The 18,687-nt window shown below is 45.6% G+C and overlaps 1 protein-coding gene across 1 annotated transcript; it reads left to right on the top strand.

Moving 5' to 3' along the window:
* The first annotated feature begins 7,662 nt into the window (after nucleotides 1-7,662).
* On the top strand, nucleotides 7,663-17,982 carry selenok (selenoprotein K). The gene is made up of 5 exons (XM_033036557.1): nucleotides 7,663-7,797; nucleotides 11,092-11,182; nucleotides 11,342-11,428; nucleotides 16,575-16,661; nucleotides 17,639-17,982. Exons 1-4 carry the CDS (start codon nucleotides 7,779-7,781, stop codon nucleotides 16,654-16,656), a joined length of 279 nt encoding a protein of 92 aa, XP_032892448.1. The 5' UTR covers nucleotides 7,663-7,778; the 3' UTR covers nucleotides 16,657-16,661; nucleotides 17,639-17,982.
* The last annotated feature ends 705 nt before the right edge of the window (nucleotides 17,983-18,687 follow it).

Here is an 18,687-nt window from a genome sequence, read left to right as displayed (position 1 = left end):
ACTCTCATCTAGTTTCATTCATCCTTTACTTCCGAGCTTTTTACAGGCATTGATTTTTCTTAGTCTGGCATTCTTTAACCTGTAATAATTTTATCTTTCGTTTCAAATCCCTCGGCTGCATTACCTCATTCCTAGTGTTGTAAACTCACCACCTACAATCCCCTTAGATAACTGTGCTCCTCCAAATATGCTCTCTATTTTGATCACTCCAACTCTGATGACCTTTGGCGCTGAGTTCCAGAATGTTCCCTCTGCTTCTCTGCCCCTCTATTTCTTCCTAAACGTTAACCCCTTTTTTACAACCTAAATCCACAGCCAAACTGTTTCATCCTAAAGCTCCTTGAGTGTTTCAGCTTGATGATACTTCTCCCAAGTGTCTTGGATGTCCATGACAGACATTATATAACTACTATCTACCTCATTGGTGACCCTTGGACTATCCCTGATCAGACTTTGCTGGCTTTACCTTCCACTAAACGTTATTCCCTTAGCATGTATAAATGGATTGATTGTAATCATGTATTATCATGTTGGCCTTCATAACGAGAAGATTTGAGTATAGGAGTAAAGATGTCCTTCTGCAGTTGTACAGGACCCTGGTGAGACCACATCTGGAGTATTGTGTGCAGGTTTGGTCTCCTAATTTGAGGAAGGACATCCTTTCTATTGAGGCAGTGCAGCGTAGGTTCACGAGGTTAATCCCCGGGATGGGGGACTGTCATATGAGAAAAGATTGGAAAGACTGGGCTTGTATTCACTGGATTTTAGAAGGATGAGAGGATATCTTATAGAAACGTATAAAATTATAAGAGAACTGGACAAGCTAGATGCAGGAAAAATGTTCCCATTGTTGGGAGAGTCCAGAACCAGGGGCCACAGTCTAAGAATAAAGGGGTGGCCATTTAAAACTGAGATGAGAAAAAAACTTTTTCACCCAGAGTTGCGAATTTTTGGAATTCTTTGCCACAGAAGAGGAATTTCACAGTGAGGAATGTGTAGGAGTCACTGGGGTGGATGTTCATGTTAAAGTGTGTTTTTGAGTCTGTTGCTTTTAATTGTATGACTGACCTGGCCAGTGAAATTCCTCGTATGTTGCAAAACATACTTGGCGAATAAAATCGGATTCTGATTCTGATTCTGATGGCAGTGGAGGCCAATTCATTGGATGAATTTAAAAGAGAGTTAGATAGAGCTATAGGGGCTAGCGGAATCAAGGGATATGGGGAGAAGGCAGGCACGGGTCACTGGTTACGGGATGATCAGCCATGATCACAATGAATGGTGGTGCTGGCTCGAAGGGCCAAATGGCCTCCTCCTGCACCTATTTTCTATGTTTCTATCTTTCTGCTGACTGGTTAGCATGTAACAAAAACGTTTCACTGTACCTCGGAACACGTGACAATAAACTAAAGTTTCTGTATAAAAACCTATCCATGTTATCCAGAGATGCTGCCTGACCCGCTAAGTTACTCCAGCTCACTGTGAAACGTCACCTATCCATGTTCTCCACAGATGCTGCCTGACCCGCTAAGTTACTCCAGCTCACTGTGAAACGTCACCTATCCATGTTCTCCACAGATGCTGCCTGACCCGCTAAGTTACTCCAGCTCACTGTGAAACGTCACCTATCCATGTTCTCCACAGATGCTGCCTGACCCGCTGAGTTACTCCAGCACTCTGTGAAACGTCACCTATCCATGTTCTCCACAGATGCTGCCTGACCCGCTAAGTTACTCCAGCTCACTGTGAAACGTCACCTATCCATGTTCTCCACAGATGCTGCCTGGCCCGCTGAGTTACTCTGTGTCTTTTTTGGTAAACCAGCATCTGCAGTTTCTTTGTGTCTAAAATCTTTTGCACATCGTGCTTCCTAAATGATCAGAGCATAACATAGTTCTTGCACTCATACTAATTTAAATAGTTGGATTTATTTTCTGTCTAATGTGCAAGTCATCTGAGATATTGATTTAGGAATGTTGCCACATGGGATTCTGGAATAGCTTTATTGGCTGATTAATTGACCTCGGAGGATCGGCCACGTCGGTGGACGACAACGTCGGGAGCTCACAGGTCGCCTCGGAGCAGAGGGAGAACAAGGAGGGAAGAGACAAGGACTTTAAGATTTTTGCCTTCCATCACAGTGAGGAGGTGCCTGGTGAACTCACTGTGGTGGATGTTAAATTTGTGTTTATTTTGTATTTTTATTATATGTATGACTGCAAGGCAACGAAATTTCGATCAGACCGAAAGGTCTGGATGACAATAAAGGCTACTTTACTTTACTTTTTACTTTACTTTAATGGTGGAGATTCTTGCAGCTTGAAAATATAGCAAAGGGACATTGCCTCCTGGTGGCTTGCAGCTGCAATAACGTTCAACAACATGCGCAGTAAATAATCCTGATCCTCAAAAATACAGTTAAATTGCTGAACAATCATAACCAAATTAGTTTAGTTCAGAGATACAGCACAAGAAACAGATCCTTTGGCCCACCGAGTCCAGGCACAACCAGCGATCACTCCGTACACTAGCACTATCCTACACATAAGGGACAATTTTACCAAAGCCAATTAACCTACAAACCTGTACGTCTTTAGAGTGCGGGAGGAAACTGGAGCACCCGGAGAAAACCCACGTGGTCACAGGGAGAACGTAAAACTCCGTACAGACAGCACCCATAGTCAGGATCGAACCCAGGTCTCTGGCGCTGTGAGGCAGCAACTCCACCGCTGCGCCACCGTGCCGCCACGAATAACCATACATGTTATCATGAATATAGATGCATTACGTCCACATCAAAAGAACTTACACATAATTTCAATATGAATTACAGATCTTGTTGAAACATTATTGTAGCCACTGAACAAACTTGGCAGCAGATAAAGGCACTAAAATCAAATTGCATTTTTATTTTTAAGAAGGAACTGCAGATGCTGGAAAATTGAAGGTAGACAAAAATGCTGGAGAAACTCAGCAGGTGAGGCAGCATCTATGGAGCGAAGGAAATAGGCAACGTTTCAGGTCGATACCCCTTCACCTGCTGAGTTTCTCCATCATTTTTGTTTACCTGCCATTTTTATTTTAATACTTTATAAAAAATCATGTTAATAAATTATCTCACATCTGGGGTACATTAAATACACTAGTAACACATGGGCCAAGAGAGACACAAGGAACTGCAAGTGCTAGATTACAAAATAAGACACAAAGTTCTGGAGTAACTCTGGGTCAGGCAGCATCTGTGGAGAACATGTTTACCCTTGTACTTTGTGTCTAGATTTGATTATCTTTGGACCTTGGTTCATTTAAGTTTCCGGTGTGACATTTTCAAAAATAATATCATACTTTTAATAAATGGTTCACTGAATTCCCAAAATCCATTTAATAAAATTCTCAACAGTGAGATGTTACATAAATTAGCTAAATGCACATTTAAGTATAGATTATTGGTTCGGAAAATGTGCACATACCTTGCCTCTTCATTGTGTCTGAAACATCAGAGAGGAACATTGCAGCTCCACCTCGCTGCATTCCACCTTTCATTGTCAGTACAGCAGTCACAAATGCATCCACTGAACAGCTGCAATTACAAGTGAAAACGCTGTAATTATTCAATAAACCAAAAATGTTCCTGTTCATTTGTTACTGTACGTTGATTTCATGGTTCTTTCTTATTCCAAATATATGTTGGAATCCTGCAATATTCTTAATTATAAGATTATAAGAAATTATAAATGAAATGAGATTATTATTAATTATTTTAATAGAAACATAGAAAATAGGTGCAAGAGTAGGCCATTTGGCCCTTCGAGCCAGCACCGCCATTCAATATGATCATGGCTGATCATCCAGAATCAGTACCCCGTTCCTGCTTCTTCCCCATAATACTTGATTCCGTTAGCCCTAAGAGCTAAATCTAACTCTCTCTTGAAAACATCAAACGAATTGGCCTCCACTGCCGTCTGTGGCAGAGAATTCCACAACTTTCTGTGTAAAAATATTTTTCCTCATCTCAGTCCTAAATGGCCTACCCCTTATTCTTAAACTGTGATCTCTGGTTCTGGACTCCCCCCAACATGGGGAAACATTTTTCCTTTAAGAATTGTACATGTTTCTATAAGATACCCTCACATCCTTCTAAATTCCAGTAAATAATAATAATTATTATCATTTAATTATTTCATTTTTTAATATAACTTAAATGAACTATTATAATTAAATTATAAAAACTCCTGCGAATGAATTTCAGGAAGAAAAATGAGATCGGTAATTCTGTTGTAGAATATTGGCATGTTGGCCTTTATAACAAGCGGAATCGAATATCGGAGCAAAGAGGTCCTTCTGCAGTTGTACAGAGCCCTAGTGAGACCACACCTGGAGTATTGTGTGCAGTTTTGGTCCCCTAATTTGAGGAAGGACATTCTTGCTATTGAGGGAGTGCAGCGTAGGTTTACAAGGTTAATTCCCGGGATGGCGGGACTGTCATATGCTGAGAGAATGGAGCAGGTGGGCTTGTACACTCTGGAGTTTAGAAGGATGAGAGGCAATCTCATTAAAACATATAAGTTTGTTAAGGGCTTGGACACGCTAGAGGCAGGAAACATGTTCCCGATGTTGGGGGAGTCCAGAACCTGGGGCCACAGTTTAAGAAGTAAGCCATTTAGAACGGTTACGAGGAAACACTTTTTCTCACAGAAAGTGGTGAGTCTGTGGAATTCTCTGCCTCAGAGAGCGGTGGAGGCAGGTTCTCTGGATGCTTTCAAGAGAGAGCTAGATAGGGCTCTTAAAAATAGCGGAGTCTGGGTATATGGGGAGAATGCAGGAACGGGGCACTAATTGGGAATGATTAGCCAGAGAATTCCACAGACTATGTGTGAAAACGCTATCATTTTTTTTCTCTCTCGTTAATTATATTGTTTACAGTGTACTATGTTTACAAATTGTGTTGTGCTGCCGCAAGTAAGGATTTCATTGTTCTATCTGGGACATACGACAATGAAATAATCTGGACTCACCCTCCTGAAGGGAAAAGTCATTGGATCTTCTGCAAGTCCCCAAGACACCTGGTCCACTCTGTGTCACCGTGGGATTTCTGCTGGAAACTGTCACTGTTGGGATCTGCTGGGAGGATGTGTTCAAACACAATGATTGCAGGAATGGGGCTCCCCGTGGTGAGTGAACCCTGTCAACTGACCTCAGTCAGGCGAACGACAACAAACAGAGACAGCGACAGCGACAGCGCCGCGGCTTGGCGCCAACCCGGAGCATGCGCCCTTTTTAGGGCGGGCACCTACAGATGTCGAACCGGGTGACATCACCCTGCTGCAGAGTTGCAGGAATGGTCATGGGGCCCACCGGCACTGCGGCGAGGCGCGGCTAACGGTACGGGCATCTCGGCAAAGGCTTCCTGCCGTCACACAGCCAACGCTTCTAACAGAGTAGCTGCCCATTGCTCCGAGATCCCAGCAGCCCCGCAGGAACCAACGCACAGTCACGGTGGCTCAGCGGTAGAGTTGCTGCCTTACAGCGAAATGCAGCACCGGAGACCCGGGTTCCATCACCACTACGGGTGCTGTCTGTGTGGAGTTTGCACGTTCTCCTCGTGACCGCGTGGGTTTTACTCCGAGATCTTCGCTTTCATCCCACACTCCAAAGACGTGCAGGTTTGTAGGTTAATTGGCTTGGTATAAATGTAAAAGATGTCCAGTGTAGCAAGACCAAACAGGTAGAGTAAAATAGTTTTATTGTAAAAACAACATTTAAACTACAGCCAACTGTCAACTGTCAAGCGCCCGCGCACCAACCCTGCCACGTGACAGGGTTCCGGCCTCTGACGAGGGTTCTGTAATACACGGTGTAGCCACTAGGTGCCGCTACACCATTGCCCAACCTCCGGTGTAGCCCCTGCTGGAAGGTACAAGGTGCAGAAGTTCTTGCAAATGGGAAGTGAGCGCTAGAGAGGGGTCTGCATCTTACAAAGAAACATAGAAACATAGAAATTAGGTGCAGGAGTAGGCCATTCGGCCCTTCGAGCCTGCACCGCCATTCAATATGATCATGGCTGATCATCCAACTCAGTATCCTGTACCTGCCTTCTCTCCATACCCCCTGATCCCTTTAGCCACAAGGGCCACATCTAACTCCCTCTTAAATATAGCCAATGAACTGGCCTCGACTACCCTCTGTGGCAGAGAGTTCCAGAGATTCACCACTCTCTGTGTGAAAAAAGTTCTTCTCATCTCGGTTTTAAAGGATTTCCCCCTTATCCTTAAGCTGTGACCCCTTGTCCTGGACTTCCCCAACATCGGGAGCAATCTTCCTGCATCTAGCCTGTCCAACCCCTTAAGAATTTTGTACGTTTCTATAAGATCCCCTCTCAATCTCCTAAATTCTAGAGAGTATAAACCAAGTCTATCCAGTCTTTCTTCATAAGACAGTCCTGACATCCCAGGAATCAGTCTGGTGAACCTTCTCTGCACTCCCTCTAGGGCAATAATGTCCTTCCTCAGATTTGGAGACCAAAACTGTACGCAATACTCCAGGTGTGGTCTCACCAAGACCCTGTACAACTGCAGTAGAACCTCCTTGCTCCTATACTCAAATCCTTTTGCTATGAAAGCTAACATACCATTCGCTTTCTTCACTGCCTACTTCGAGTGCACTACTCACAAAATGGCGTGTCCAACGAGTCACTGATGAGGGAAATGGAGTGTTGGCCTTTATTGCAAAGGGGTTGGGGATTAAGAATAGGTTCAAAATGACAAAGTGGAACCTGTGGAGGGAATGGACACATGATGTTTTGGGTCGGGCCCCATCATATTGATGGAATGGAGGGAGGACAGGTGATGGTTTCAGGGAGACTGGAAAGTGAGTTGCTGGGGAGAGAAGAGTGGTGACGGTAACCAAGGTTGAAGGTGTGGAGAAGACAATGGGATGTGAATGGTGGAATTTGTGAAATATGGAATGTGTGTGGGGTGGGGGGTGACGTGTAGCGCCAGAGGAATGGTGGGCTGATGGGGACCGCGAGGGCGGAGGGTGGATAGGAACTGGTGACAGGGAGTGGAATGAAGGGAAGGGGGGGGGGGGTGCTGCTACTTAGACAAGGAGGTGCTACTTAGACAAGGAGGGGGGGGGTTCCTGATGTTCCAGAATCTAATGTATATACTGTTGGGTTGGAAGCTACTGAAGCGGATTACAAGATGCTATTCCTGTAGTTAGTGTGTGGCAATGGAGGAGGCCCAGGATAGAAAGGTTAGTGTGGGTAGACACAAAAAGCTGGAGTAACTCAGCGGGACAGGCAGCATCTCTGGAGAGAAGGAATGGGTGACGTTTCGGGTTGAGGCCCTTCTTCAGACCCAAGGATCTCGACCCAACACGTCACCCATTCCTTCTCCCCAGAGATCTGCCTATCCCGCTGAGTTACTCCAGCTTTTTCTGTCTTTGTTTGACGATTGCCACTGGTTAGGGAAAAAGGAAACGAGAGATATAGACGGTGATGGTAGAGAGACAGAGATAAAGAACTAGTGTGGGAATGGGAGAGTTAAATGGCCCGGTGGAAGCTTTGGCGGGTCATGGAGTGGCAGCTGCTGGTCTCTGTGTGTCCACACACACACACTGTGTGGAGGCCGGAAGCGGGGCTGGGAAAGGCCTCTATCTCCACAGCGCGGACCGGAAGCGCGGCTGGTCCAAGATGGCGGGTGGGAAAGGCCTCTATCTCCACCGCGCAGACCGGAAGTGCGGCGCTGGCCCGGAAACGGCCGCGGCATCCCCGGGGCAACATGGTTTACGTGGCGGACGGTGAGGATATGGCTGGGAGAGAGGGAGCGGGGTGGGGGAGAACAAGGGGGGGTGTGTGGGAGCGGGCCGGGGGCGGCGGACACACCGTCGTTTCCACTGTTCCTCTTCCTCCTAAACCCTCCCTCCCTCCATCAACCACCCACCCACTTCCTCGTCCCTTCATTCCACTATTTCCTCCCCTCCCTCTCCCCCTCCCTCTCCCCCTCCCCCTCCCCTCCCTCTCCCCCTCCCCCTTTCACCCTTGCCCACTCCCCCTCTCCATACCAACACCTCTCTCTCCATCCCTACCTACCTGCCTCCTCTCCTCCCTCTCTTCCCCCTCCCTTTCACTACCCCTCCATCAACCACCTACCCACTCTCGCTCCATACCCACCTACAAACCCCTCTCTCTCCCCACTCCCTCATCCATTCGATCCACTCCCTCCTCATCTCTCCCCTCTCCTCCCACTCTCTCTCTCTCTTCCCTCTCCCTACCAACACCTCTCTCTCTCCATCCCTACCTACTTGTCTCTCCCTTCCCTCCGCTCCCCCCATCCTCTCCCCTCCTTCCATCCCTATCCACCTCTCTCCTCCTACAATCAAAGCCCAAAGTAGCAGATGGGACTAGTGTAGCTGGGACATTGTTGGTCGGTGTGGGCAAGTTGGGCCGAAGGGCCTGTTTCCACGCTGTATTACTCTATGACTCTAAAGCCACTGTCTTTGGTGCTTGAGTGGTGCAGAGATGGTTAGCTAAGGCTTGTTTAAACGTGCAGCTTTAGGTTGCTATCAGGATCCAAGTAAATCTGCCTGATGCCTGTGTGTCAGGGAGATATGTTGTCCAATTTAACCAGAGTACACAGCTCACGCCGTGGGAGAAGAAGCCAAAGTGCCTGAGTGAAGCCCGGCTATCTCCCTGATCTGTGACTTTTACAGAAACGACATTATAATTCTGCTTTTATTTTAGAGAAAATGTACTTGTCTAGTACATTTAAGTTGTTGCATTTATAATCATAGGATTAAGGAACTTAATCAATCAATCAAACTTTATTGTCATCTTGCAAAGCAACAGTTGTACAGTGCAAAATGAGAAGACATTTCCCAGGGAATACCGGAGCATCGCACATGAAACTTAAAACATTTAAAACATTTCACACATGCCGTGCAAACATTTAATGCCTATGTGTGACGTTATAACTTTGGGAAATCAATGAAAAAGAATGTACTATTTATCAAAGCAGGAAGTACTGGAATAACTCAGCAGATTGTGCAACTGCCTTCACTCCAGTTTACTATTTATCTTTAAACCTGCGGAAATATGATCAATCATAACTAGTTCCTCTTTTCCACACTTCTGCTTGTTTACTTTGCTCTTTGTTAATGGTTTGATAACTAGAGCAATCTGCTAGAGGACTGTTGTCAGTCAGGCAGCATCTGTGGAGGGAAATGGACAGATGACATTTCGTGTTGAGACCATTCCTCTGGATAATCCATTCCCAAAGTGAAACGCCTGTCCCTTCACGCTGCAGATGCTGCCTGATCTGCTGATTTCCTCCAGCATTTGTGTTTTGCTCTAAATTCCAGCATCTGCAGCCTCTGTGTCTCCATCAAACCATAACTGACTGCTTTTGGGCAAATTCGGGTCAGTAACCTTGTAACGCCAGAACACTTAGACTATTGGACTATCGTAAATCATAGATTTGTTTTTGAAATATAGTATTTAAAGGGTTTGTTTATAATCATTGTGAACTAGTTCATCAACTAGTTAGTTTGCCGTTTGTTATGGGTTTCAGATAGCCAGTTATTCCCCAAACATCTGTGCAATGTTAAAAATATTGCTGTAATTTTCCAATACTTTCTAAATTTATAACTTGTACCAATCTGTTAAATATGAGTTTGTGTGCCTGCTTGCCGAGGAATCTTCGTGCTGATTTAGTAAGTATCATGTTCATAAGTGATAGGAGCAGAATTAGGCCATTCAGCCCATCAAGTCTACTCCACCATTCAAATCGTCCCTCCTAACCCCATCCTCCTGCCTTCTCCCCATAACCTCTGACACCCGTATTAATCAAGAATCTATTTCTGCCTTAAATATATCCACTGACTTGGCCTCTACAGCCTTCTGTGGCAAGGAATTCCACAGATTCAACACCCTCTCACTAAAGAAATTGCTCCTCATCTCCTTCCTAAAAGAATGTCCTTTATTTCTGAGGCTGTGACCTCCAGTCCTAGACTCTCCCATTAGTGGAAACATCCTCTCCACATCCACTCTATCCAGGCCTTTCACGATTCGATACTTTTCAATGAGGTTCCCCCTCATTCTTCTAAACTCCAGCAAGTACAGTGCCCAGCACCGACAAACACTCACCATGATGTGGGCTGGGCCCCGAGTTGATTGTTCAATGTGCTCTCTGGATCAGTGCCATGTGGATCACTGATAGTTGCTATTCCAAAATATAAAATGTCACTGTTTGCAAAGCTGCAGTATCAACAAGAATTGGATGTTTTGGAGAAGTTCTTCCAAATTTTATCCACAAACCTTCCCACACAAAGGTTCCTCAAGGCAACACAACAATCATTTACAAAGGTTTTCTTGGGCTCTGTGCTGGCCATGATACTTGGTCGTACAGCATGGAAACAAGCCCTCAGCCCAACTTGCCCATACTGACCCAGATGCCCCATCTATACTAGTTCCACCTGCCCACATTTGACATGCAGTATAGAGCCTCACAGCACAGAAATGGCACCTGTCCATGCTGACCAAGATGCCCCATTTACTCTTCTTACATTTTACATTTACACTCCATTTACATTTGGCCAATAGCCCTATAATCCTTTTCTATCCATGTACTTGTCCAAATGTTTTTTAAATGTTATTATAGTAACATAATACTCAACAATATAGTACGTCTATATCATTTAGAATTGTGTTGCAAAGATTAAAGGTTGAAGAATGGTCCCGACCCAAGACGTCACCTATCAAAGTTCTCCAGAGATGCTGCCTAACCCGCTGAGTTACTCCAGCACTCTGTGAAACGTCACCTATCCATGTTCTCCACAGATGCTGCCTGACCCGCTGAGTTACTCCAGCACTGTGTCTTGCCTTTCTACTTTGCAAAGTAATGTTGATTAAAGGGGCCGACTGATGAATGGTCAAAGTTCCATCCATTCCCCACGTGTTGTGTCATTGCATTGTAGAATTGGATTGGGGTCGTTTACAACGAGGTTAAAGGGGAACAAAACATCTAAATGTCTGCCAGGTTTTTGTTGACGTATTATTGTAGTCTGACTAGAATGTGTAAACACTGTCTTTGGCAGGGCAAGTTGTGGACAACAGGAGCCAAGCACCATGGAGGCTCTCGTCAATCGTGCAGTTTTTCTGGGGAATAGTGGAGTTTGTTGCTTTCTTGTGAGTATCAATGTGAACAACAGTGTCTTGTAGTAGAAGCAAACTCTACCACAGACTCGCAACTCACTCAGTCGGCCTGATCCTGCTTCTATGTCTTCTGATCTTTCTTTCTTAAATATGCTCTCTATCTACTGAAAACACTTTTTATTTTACACATAGCTTTCGGACGCTGTTCAATCCATCTGGAGCCGAATCTAAAAGGACTGGAAATCAGTCGTCATGGGGCAGACCTGATGATGGACGAGGGTAAGTGCACAGTAACCTCTTTCAATTGGCCATGACCTGAGTAAACTATGGAGTGGCATTGAACAGGTTAAAGCAAACAGACAACTCTATCGAGATGCTGCCTGACCCGCTGAGTTACTCCAGCATTTTGTGCCTATCGTACATTGTTTGCTCGTTGTATTTTTTAATCTTTAAGCAAGTAAGAATGTCATTGTTCTACCTGGGACATGATAATTAAACACTTGACTATGAATGTCCCTGCACACACTGTACTGATGATGGATGCTCATAAGGAACTTGTTCCATAAGTGTAGTTAATCACTATCACCTGCGCTGTTAATTACAGGGTGTAAGAAACTCTGAGTATTGAATAAGATGAGAGCAGGAGGTCAGGATAATGTACTATGGATCGCTGGGTGGAGAACAGCAATAATAAATGGTGATGCAAGGAAATGCAGGTGCTAGAACCTTGAGCAAAACACAAAGTGCTGGAGGAACTTAGCAGGTCAGGCAGGGAATGGACAGGTGATGTTTCAGGTTGGGACCCTTCTTCAGACTGACTGGAGCAGGGGAGATGTACCCACGGTTCACCAGGGGTTCACCAGACTCTCTCCAGAGACAGGAGGAGGTGGTGATTCTCCCCAGAGGAGGCAGGAACAAGAGTTGGTCACGTTGGCACATTCCAGATACCAGTGGGGCTTGGCGGAACAGGCGCGGAGATGCTGTTTCCCGGGGCTTGTGTCCACAGGCACACTCACCGGCTGAGACTCAAGGCTTGGTGTTCCAGCACTGAGAGAGAGAGAGATCTTCATCCAAGAGACCTGAAGAGGCTCAGCCACTGAGTTCATCCCAGAGGCCAGCGATAATTTTGCATCTTATGGAAATCCAGGGGTTGGAAGGTGGAGCTGAGATGGAAGATCAGTTATGATCATATTGAACGGTGAAGCTGGCGGGAGGCCAATGGGGAAGTCCAGCTGCACTTCCTACATTACATTAAAGAACAGAGTGCTGGAGTAACTCAGCGGGTCAGGCAGCATCTCTGGAGAAAAGGAATGTGACGTTTTGGGTCGAGACCCTTCATCAGACTGCACTGCTGTCTGACCTGCTGAGTTGCTCCAGCATTTTGTATTTACGATGTAATCCAGCATCTGCAGTTCCTTTTATACATTAAAGAACATACTGGTTTCATGAACTCTTGAGTTTTTCAGTATGTTTTCAAAGTGAAAATGTTTAATTTAAGAATTTATTTTAATAATCACTATTAAATAATTTGCTTTGCAAGCAGTAAATTAGGGATGCGTGTAGCAAAAGTACAGCTGTTATCATGGGTGACTTTAGTCTACATATAAATTGGGCCAACCAAATTGGTAGCAGTGCTGAGGAGGAGGATTTCCTGGAATGTATACGGGATGGGTTTTTAAACCAATATGTAGAGGAACCGACTAGAGGGCATGCCATCCTAGACTGGGTATTGTGTAATGAGGAAGGATTAGTTAGCGATATTGTTGTGCAAAGCCCCTTCAATCAATCAATCAATCAGTTTTATTCATCACATACAGATATAAGTGCAGTTAAATGAATTTGCCAGCAGCGGTACAATCAAAAAAGAACATACAATACGCAATAAAATTAAACACAAACATCCACCACAGCATTCTTCACTGTGGTGGAAGGCACAAAGTACAGTCAGTCCTCCCCCATTGTTCAGCCATGGTCGGGGCCATAAACCTCCGTAGTCGCCGCTATAGACGGCCCAATGTACAGGCACTCTCGTCAGGATGGTTGAAACTCCGACGTCGGGACGGTCGAATAAACTCCGCGTCTTGGAGGTCCCGAATCGGCGCTTTCCTACCGGAGGCTGCGGCTTCAGGATGTTGTAGGCCGCTGGCCGGCGGTCGGAGCTCTTCTCTGGCTGTCCCCAAAGAGGGAACCCAGGCTCCAGATGGTAAGTCCACGCCACGCCCGCGGCTAGAAGCTCCGCAGACCGCGGCTTCAGGCAGTAACTGTCCGCGGGGCAGCGATCGGAACACTCCCTTCTGGCGTCCCCGACAAGGGCTCGCCCGCTCTGCGATGAAAACTCCACACTGCGCCCGCTGCTGAAACTCCGGGCCTGACTCCGAGAAAGGCCGCTCCAATCCATGGTGTTAGGCCGCGAGGGAGGTAACATGGAAAAAGTCGCCTCTCCGTGGAGGAGGCGACCAAAAGCGGTTCCCCCCCCTTACCACCCCCCACACAAGACACACCGAGAGACATTAAAACACATTGGACACATTATAAAAAAGTAGAAATGACGAATACGCTGCTGGCAGGGCAGCCGACTCGCAGTGCCCCCACTGACCAGAGGGCAACAGTGACCATAATATGGTGGAATTCTGCATTAGGATGTAGAGTGACACGGTAATTCAGAGACTAGGGTCCTGAACTTAAATAAAGGATTCAGATTCAGATTCAGATTCAACTTTAATTGTCATTGTCCGTGTACAGTACAGAGACAACGAAATGCATTTAGCATCTCCCTGGAAGAGCGACATAGCATATGATTTGAATAAATATTTACATTAGCATATATACAGACATAGTGTTTTTCCTGTGGGAGGAGTGTCCGGGGGGTGGGTGATTGGCAGTCACCGAGGTACGTTGTTGAGTAGAGTGACAGCCGCCGGGAAGAAGCTGTTCCTGGACCTGCTGGTCCGGCAACGGAGAGACCTGTAGCGCCTCCCGGATGGTAGGAGGGTAAACAGTCCATGGTTGGGGTGAGAGCAGTCCTTGGCGATGCTGAGCGCCCTCCGCAGAAAACGCTTGCTTTGGACAAAGCAAGGAGACTTTGAAGGTATGAGATGGGAATTGGCTGCGATAGACTGGCAAATTATACTTAAAGGGTTGACGGTGGAGATGCAATGGCAAAGATTTAAAGACCACATGGATAAACTCCAGAAATTGTTCATCCCTGTCTGGCGAAAATATAAAACTGAAGGCGGCTCAACTGTGGCTGACGAGGGAAGTCAAGGATAGTGTTAAAGCCAAGGAAGAGGCAAATAAATTGGACAGAGGAAGCAGTAAACCAGAGGACTGGGAGAAATTTAGAACTCAGAGGTCAAAGGGGTGAATCAAGAGGGGGAAAAAGAGCATGAAAGAAAGCTTGCGGGGAATATAAAAACTGACTGTAAAAGCTTGTTTAGATATGTAACAAGGAAAAGATTAGTGAAGACGAATGTAGGTCCCTTACAATTAGAGACAGGTGAATTTATAATGGGAAACAAGGAAATGGCAGAACAGTTAAACAAGTACTTTGGTTCTGTCTTCACTAAGGAAGACACAAACAATCTCCCGGAAATACTAGGATCTAGTGGGAGGGAGGAACTGAAGGGAATCCACATTAGTCAGAAAATGGTGTTAGATAAACAGTTGGGACTAAAGGCAGATAAATCCCCAGGGCCTGATGGTCTGCATCCCAGAGTACTCCAGGAGGTGGCCCCAGAAATCATGGATGCATTGGTGATCATTTTCCAATGTTCTCTAGGCTCTAGATCAGTTCCTGTGGACTGGAGGGTAGCCAATGTAACCCCACTTTTTAAGAAAAGAGGGAGAGAGGAAATGGGGAATTATAGACCAGTTAGCCTTACATCGGTAGTGGGGAAGATGCTGGAGTCGATTATTAAAGATGTTATAGCAGCGCATTTGGAAAGCAGTGACAGGATCGGTCAAAGTCAGCATGGATTTATGATGGGGAAATCATGCTTGACTAATCTTTTGGAATTTTTTGAGGATGTAACAAGTAGAATGGATAAGGGAGAGCCAGTGGATGTGGTGTATCTGGACTTTCAAAAGGCTTTTGACAAGGTCCCACACAAGGTCCCTTGCAAAATTAGAGCACATGGTATTGGAGGTAGGGTATGACATGGATAGAGAACTGGTTGGCAGACAGGAAGCAAAGAGTAGGAATTAACAGGTCCTTTTCAGAATGGCAGGCAGTGACTAGTGGGGTGCCACAAGGCTCAGTGCTGGGACCCAGTCATTTATAATATATATTAACGATTTAGACGAGGGAATTAAATGTAATATCTCAAAGTTTGCGGATGACACAAAGCTGGGTGGCAGTGTGAGCTGCGAGGAGGCTGCAGGGTGACTTGGATAGGTTGGGTGAGCGGGCAGAAGCATGGCAGATGCAGTATAATGTGGATAAATGTGTGGTTATCCACTTTGGTGGCAAGAACAGGAAGGCAGATTATTATCTGAATAGTGTCAGATTAGGAGAAGGAGAGGTGCAACGAGACCTGGGTGTCACTGAAAGTAAGCATGCAGATACAGCAGGCAGTGAAGAAAGCTAATGGCATGTTGGCTTTCATTGCGAGAGTATATGAGTTTAGGAGCAAGGAGGTCCTACTGCAGTTGTACAGGGCCCTGGTGAGACCGCACCTGGAGTATTGTGTGCAATTTTGGTCTCCTAATTTGAGGAAGGACATTATTGCTATTGTGGGAGTGCAGCGTAGGTTCACCAAGTTAATTCCCGGGATGGCGGGACTGACGTATGATGAAAGAATTGGTCAACTGGACTTGTATTCGCTGGAATTTGGAAGGATGAGAGAGGATCTTATGGAAACATTAAAATTCTTAGAGGATTGGACAGGCTAGATGCAGTAAAAATGTTCCCGATGTTGGGGTAGTCCAGAACCAGGGGTCACAATTTAAGAATAAGGGGTAGGCCATTTAGGACTGAGATGAGGAAAAACTTCTTCACCCAGATCTGTGGAATTCTCTGCCACAGAAGGCAGTGGAGGTCAATTAACTGGATGTTTTCAAGAGAGAGTTTGATTTAGCTCTTAGGGTTAACGGAATCAAGGGATATGGGGAAAAAGCCGGAATGAGGTACTAATTTTGGATGATAAGCCATGACCATATTGAATGGCGGTGATGGCTCGAAGGGCTGAATGGCCTACTCTTGCACCTATTCTCTATGTTTTTCCTGCTGATATACTGAATTAAATATTGGACTATTCTTTAAAACAAAATCTTAAAATTGATAAATGGAACTACGTCCACATTCGTACTTTGATATATAAAGTTGTCTCTTGGAATTGTGTGGTGCGATTACAGAATATTCTGGTGTGGTATCCATGCCTTATATCCACCACCATATTGTAAAACGAGTGCTTTGGTTTGTGAACAGCCCCCCTGGAGTTCCGCGGAGAAGAATGGGTCGGATAAACCAAGGCGGGGGCCCGGCAGCACCGCCAATGTCAGGGGGATGAGGAAGGTAAGATGTCTCCACACAATATGGGGAGGCACGATGGCTCAGCGGTAGAGCCACTGCCTCAGCCCCACAGCTCGTACCTCACAAACATTACAATCCTTTTAAAGAATTTGCTTTTAACTGAATACTTCATTTGTGGAGTCATACAGCGTGGAAACAGGCCCTTCAGCCCAACTTGCCCATGCCGACCATGATGCCCCATCTACACTGGTCCCACCTGCCCACGTTTGGCCCATTCCCCTCCAAACTTGTCCTATTCATTCAATTCTAATTTTAGATGGCCCTTGCTTTCTCCCTCCTTCCCCTCCCCCTTCCCAGTTCTCCCAGCCCTACTATCTCCGCTTACTTCCTTTCTTTTTCCCGTTCCCCGCCCTGACATCAGTCTGAAGAAGGGTCTCGAGGCGAAACCGCCTATTCCTTCTCTCCATAGATGCTGCGTTTCTGCTGAGTTTCTCCAGCATTTTTTGTCTACCTTCGATTGTTCCAGCATCTGCAGTTCCTTCTTAAACTAATCATTCATCTGCCTTGTGCATTTATTTGATGAGCTCTGCACTGTGGCAGACAGTACATCAATGTTTTATGATTTACAAGCAAGAAGATTGTTAAATCACTAGACCCATTTACTACAAATAATCACCGTTAATCTCCCTTATTTCATGTGGATGTTCATGGTATTTATTTTGCCGTTGTTTAAGGGAACTGCCTGTTCTTTCATTGAGCCTGTGCTCTCGATCAGCAGTCTGTGGGCGCTGGTTTGTAACTTGGTCAGTTGCGTGGTTGTATTTGAGGTTCACTTGGAAAGGTTCACCATATTCTGAATACTTGCATCATTGAACTGAATGGTTCATGACTAACGCCACTGCTCCACGGCAGGGCGAGTCAAAATCCATTGGAGCTTTAATATTTGGTATTTGGACAGGGGGATCAGAATTTAGAAAGTAATAGAAAGTGACGTATTCTATAAAACATTTATTTTACAGGTAAACGCCTGCTTTCCAAAGCAGGCGGTGGGAAGTACATTCACAAGGTCGTGCAAGAAGTTAGTGAGAAGGTGGGGAGATGATCGGAAGTTGGCTGGACTTGAAGGGTGGATGTGCTTGTCCATGCACAAGTGTTGCCCTCTGACTACAGAGATGAATGATGTTGGGCCAGGAACACCTGCAAGAAGGTTCTGGCACAATGGAGCGGCAACCCTCTGGGATCTTATTTAATAAAAGTCTTTTTATTTTTCAAGTGTTTATTTCAAAACTTGTACTTAAATTGTATTGAACTGAACTGCTGTTCTTCCAAATCTTGCTATTAATAAAGTATTTAAAGACGCATACTGCAATAGTTTAGTTTAGAGATACAGCGCGGAAACAGGCCCTTCGGCCCCCCGAGTCCTCTCCAACCAGCGATCCCCAGACATTAACACTATTCCACACACACCAGGGACAATTTACACATACACCAGGCCAATTAGCCTACATACCTGTACGTCTTTGGGAGGAAGCCGAAGATCTTGGAGAAAACCCACGCGGTCACGGGGAGAACGTACAAACTCCGTAAAACAGCACCCATAGTCAGAATCGAACCAGAGTCTCTGGCGCTGCAAGCACTGTAAAGCAGCAACTCTACTGCTGCGCCACCGTGCCACCCTAATAATGTGGCAGGTTAACATCAAAGCAATACCTGTTTGCTACACATATGTGGCGTCATATAATTAATAACCTCTTGCATGATGTAGCTGAGAAATTCACAGAAGTAAGGGTGAAGTAAGACTAGAGCGTGAATCTGAGGCATTCTTTGCCACAGAAGGCTGTGGAGGCCAAGTCAGTGGATATATTTAAGGCAGAGATAGACAGATTCTTGATTAGTATGGGTGTCAGAGGTTATGGGGAGAAGACAGGGGAATGGGGTTGGGAGGGAGAGAAAGATCAGTCATGATTGTATGGTGGTGTAGACTTGATGGGCCAAATGGCCCAATTCTACTCCTATCACTTGTGAATTCCTTGACAATTGCTGTAAGTTGACAAGAAATTGCCTCTGG

Source organism: Amblyraja radiata, chromosome 18, assembly GCF_010909765.2.
Source record: "Amblyraja radiata isolate CabotCenter1 chromosome 18, sAmbRad1.1.pri, whole genome shotgun sequence".
Lineage (NCBI taxonomy): Eukaryota > Metazoa > Chordata > Chondrichthyes > Rajiformes > Rajidae > Amblyraja > Amblyraja radiata.
Note: the sequence above shows the minus strand (reverse complement) of the source record. Positions and strands in the feature narration are given on the sequence as shown.